General features: G+C 39.1%; 1 protein-coding gene across 1 annotated transcript; it reads left to right on the forward strand.

Moving 5' to 3' along the window:
* The first annotated feature begins 330 nt into the window (after window positions 1–330).
* On the forward strand, window positions 331–1,287 carry LOC122427086 (olfactory receptor 10X1-like). Its single transcript, XM_043446286.1, has one exon. It carries the CDS (start codon window positions 361–363, stop codon window positions 1,285–1,287), a length of 927 nt encoding a protein of 308 aa, XP_043302221.1. The 5' UTR covers window positions 331–360.
* The last annotated feature ends 2,459 nt before the right edge of the window (window positions 1,288–3,746 follow it).

Genomic DNA, 3,746 nt, shown 5'->3' on the forward strand with positions numbered 1-3,746 from the left:
AGGATTCAGAATGTGATGCAAATCTGAATCACCTTTATGCTCTTCATCTGTACATGAATTAGAGTATTTCTTGAATTATTTCCCTTTCCAGTTACTAGCCAATAAAAATCATTTTAAAAATAAGCCACAAAAAATCAAATTTAATCAGTATTGTTAGCACAATAAAGAAATTCAAATGAAAGAAAATTGGGAAACAAATCATCTCCATACGTATTGTGTTTTCCTAAACTTAATATGAAGTTGTAAGTATAATGTTGATCTTTAAGTTTTAAACACAACAAAAAGTTCAAAAATTTTGAAAGAATAATGGAAAACTATATACTTATTTACTGTTTCTTTTGAATTTCAGATGTTCAAAAAATGAAGATCAATCAGACAGTCCTGAAGGAGTTCATTCTTGTTGGCTTTTCAGTTTACCCACATGTACAGACATTCCTCTTTGTGATATTCTTTTGCCTCTACCTTCTCACCCTCTCAGGTAACTTGGCCATCATGGGTCTTACCTGGGTGGACAGATGTCTTCACACACCCATGTACCTCTTCCTTAGTGCACTCTCCTTTTCTGAGACCTGCTACACACTAACCATTATTCCCAAGATGCTGGTGAATCTCTTGGCCAAGAATAGAAACATTTCAGTCATAGGTTGTGGCTTGCAAATGTGTTTCTTCTTGGGACTTGGTGGCACTAATTGTATGATTCTTACTTTGATGGGATATGATCGCTTCCTGGCCATCTGCAACCCTCTCAGATATCCTTTGCTTATGACCAACATGGTGTGTGGAAAACTTGTGGCCTCTGCTTGGGCTACAGGCTTCTTTGTCTCTGTGATAGAGACTTCATTGATATTCAGGGGCTCCTTCTGCAACCCCAATCTTGTCAAACACTTCTTCTGTCATATGAGGGCTGTTGTGAGGCTGTCCTGTTTAGACAGTGACCTCACAGAGTTCATTGTAACAGCGATGTCAGTGTCAGGTTTGATGGGCACCTTCCTGGTCATCATCCTCACTTATGTGTTCATTCTTTCCACTGTCCTCAAAATCCCTTCAGCTGAGGGCAAGCAGAAGGCCTTTTCTACCTGTGCCTCCCACCTCACAGTGGTCATCATCCACTTTGGTTTTGCATCTATTGTTTATCTGAAGCCAGGAGCACCAGGGGGAGATGACACACTCATAGCAGTCCCCTACACTGTCATCACTCCTTTCCTCAGCCCTCTCATTTTCAGCCTCAGGAATAAGGACATGAAGAACGCTTTCAGAAAGGTACTTGGAAAGAAATTTCTTGAATAATCTTGTATTATCGCTGCATAACTGAGTGTTCACAGATGTCAGTGAAGCATTTACCCTGAAATATCTGGAGAAGCTTTTTTGCAGAGGTTGATATATGGGGATCAAGTCTCTGAGACTTGGACCTAGCCATGACAGGTATATACTTAGCATGTTAAAGAAGTTTTCCAATTATTTTTACTATTTGTCTCTGCACATTCTATGCTACTGCCAAACATCCACTAGGTGTTTGTACCTTTGATGAAGTGCGGAAAGCATGATGGAAGATGAAACACCAAACCTATGACTACTATATTAAAGAAAGAAAGAAAGTGAAGTCACTCAGTCGTGTCCGACTCTTTGCGACCCATTGACTGTAGCCTAACAGGCTCCTCAGTCCATGGCATATTCCAGGCGAGAGTACTGGAGTGAGTTGTCATTTTTCCTTCTCCAGGGGTTCTTCCCAACCCAGGATCGAATCTGGGTCTCCTGCATTGCAGGCAGACGTTTTACTGCCTGAGCCACCAGGTAAGCCCAGGGAAGCCTATCTTTACTATATTAAAGATGATTTTAAATTCCTAGTGATGTAAAGGTTGGAATTTTTTTCTAGGTAATCTTGTGAGGGACTGTGTTGTGCTGCTGAGGGGAGATAATTATTTCTTATAAGATATGCAGTGTATAGAAATCATTGGCAGTCTAGTATGTTTCAATATATTTCTAGATATAGATAAATAGATTGATATAGATAGATATATAGTTAAGTATCATGCCATACTATTAAAAGTTTTTAATAATACTGTACATGATAGTGTCCTTCCCATGACTACTAGATGCTAGCTTCTGATTATACAGGATATTTTGGAACGTTGATTCAAATAAGTAAACAGGACAGTAGTGCCTACCTGTTCTGTGGCTTAGGAAATCCTCAGATGAGGACTGTAAGTAACCCCCATTTCCTTTAATGTGAAAGCAATATGAGCTAATGTTTAAATAAAATTTTATAGTATTGAGTGCTTTGACAATAAAAGATGTTCTGTAATAATCTTGGCAGACACACAATGAGTAATGACAGAGATACAGCGTTGGGTCTATATACGCCCTGCTACTGCTGCTAAGTCGCTTCAGTCGTGTCCGACTCTGTGCATCCCCACAGACGGCAGCCCACCAGGCTCCCCCGTCCCTGGAATTCTCCAGGCAAGAACACTGGAGTGGGTTGCCATTTCCTTCTCCAATGCATGAAAGTGAAAAGTGAAAGTGAAGTCGCTCATGCGTGTCCGACTCTTTGCGACCCCATGGACTGCAGCCTACCAGGCTCCTCCGTCCATGGGATTTTCCAGGCAAGAGTACTGGAGTGGGGTACCATTGCCTTCTCCAATATATTGCCCTAGACTCCCCTAAAGTAGTGTTAGTTGCTCAGGCATGTCCGACTCTTTTTGATCCCATGGACTGTGGCCTGCCAGGCTCCTTTATTCATGGGATTCTCCAGGCAAGAATACTGGAGTGGATTGCCATTCCTTTCTACAGAAGATCTTTCCAACCCAGGGATCGAACCTGGGTCTCCTGCATTGCAGGCAGATTCTTTACCTTCTGAGCTACAGGGAAGATCAATATTACCCTAAGAAAATAGGAAATACTACAAAGTTTATGTATCACAGATAAGTAGCAACTAATCTTACTGAAAATTCCAGTATAAAACCTAGAGACTTTTTTGAATCTTTTTCTCAGTTCTGTTGCTACTATACCCTCTCAGGAAGGACATAAGTGGTATATTATGAGTTGGTATATATAAATAAAATGTATTAAATATCTTCTCATTTTTAAATCAGGTTGTTTGCTTTCTTGATATTGAGTTGTATGGGCTGTTTACTTGTTTGGATATTAACTCCTTATCATTCTTAGCATTTACAAATATTTTCTTCCATTCAGTAGGCTGTTTTCTCCTTTTTTCAATGATTTCCTTTGACATGCAGACTTTTAAGTTTAGTTAGTTCTCATTTTCTTATTTTAAGTTTTATCTCTTTTGCTTCAGGAGACAAATCCAAAACAAAACATTGCTATGGTTTATGTCAAAGAGTGTTCTTTGTTTTCTTCTTGGAGTTTTTTGGCTTCTAGTCTTGCATGCTTCTAGTCTTACATTTAGCCTTTTTTATTTTTGTATAAAAATTTAGGTCTTACTAGTGTTCTATTTTCATTCTTTTACCTGTAAATAATCAGTTCTCCAAAGAGGACATGCAGATGGTCCACAGGCACATGATAAGATGCTCAGTATCCTTAGTTATCAGGGAAATATAAATCAAAACCACAAAGGGACATTACCACACACCTGTTAGAATGGCTATCCTCAAAAAGAACAAAAATAACAAATGTTGACAAGGATATGAAGAAATGGGAACCCTTGTACACTGTTGATGGGGATGTAAATTAGTGCAGGAAGTGTGGAAAACAGTATGGAAATTTCTCAAAATATTAAAATAAAGCTGCCA

The sequence above is a fragment of the Cervus canadensis genome, chromosome 2, assembly GCF_019320065.1.
Source record: "Cervus canadensis isolate Bull #8, Minnesota chromosome 2, ASM1932006v1, whole genome shotgun sequence".
NCBI classification, from domain to species: Eukaryota; Metazoa; Chordata; class Mammalia; order Artiodactyla; family Cervidae; genus Cervus; species Cervus canadensis.

Coding starts and splice junctions, on each gene's coding strand:
- LOC122427086 (XM_043446286.1), top strand. CDS start 361: ATGAAGATCAATCAGACAGTCCTGAAGGAGTTCATTCTTGTTGGCTTT.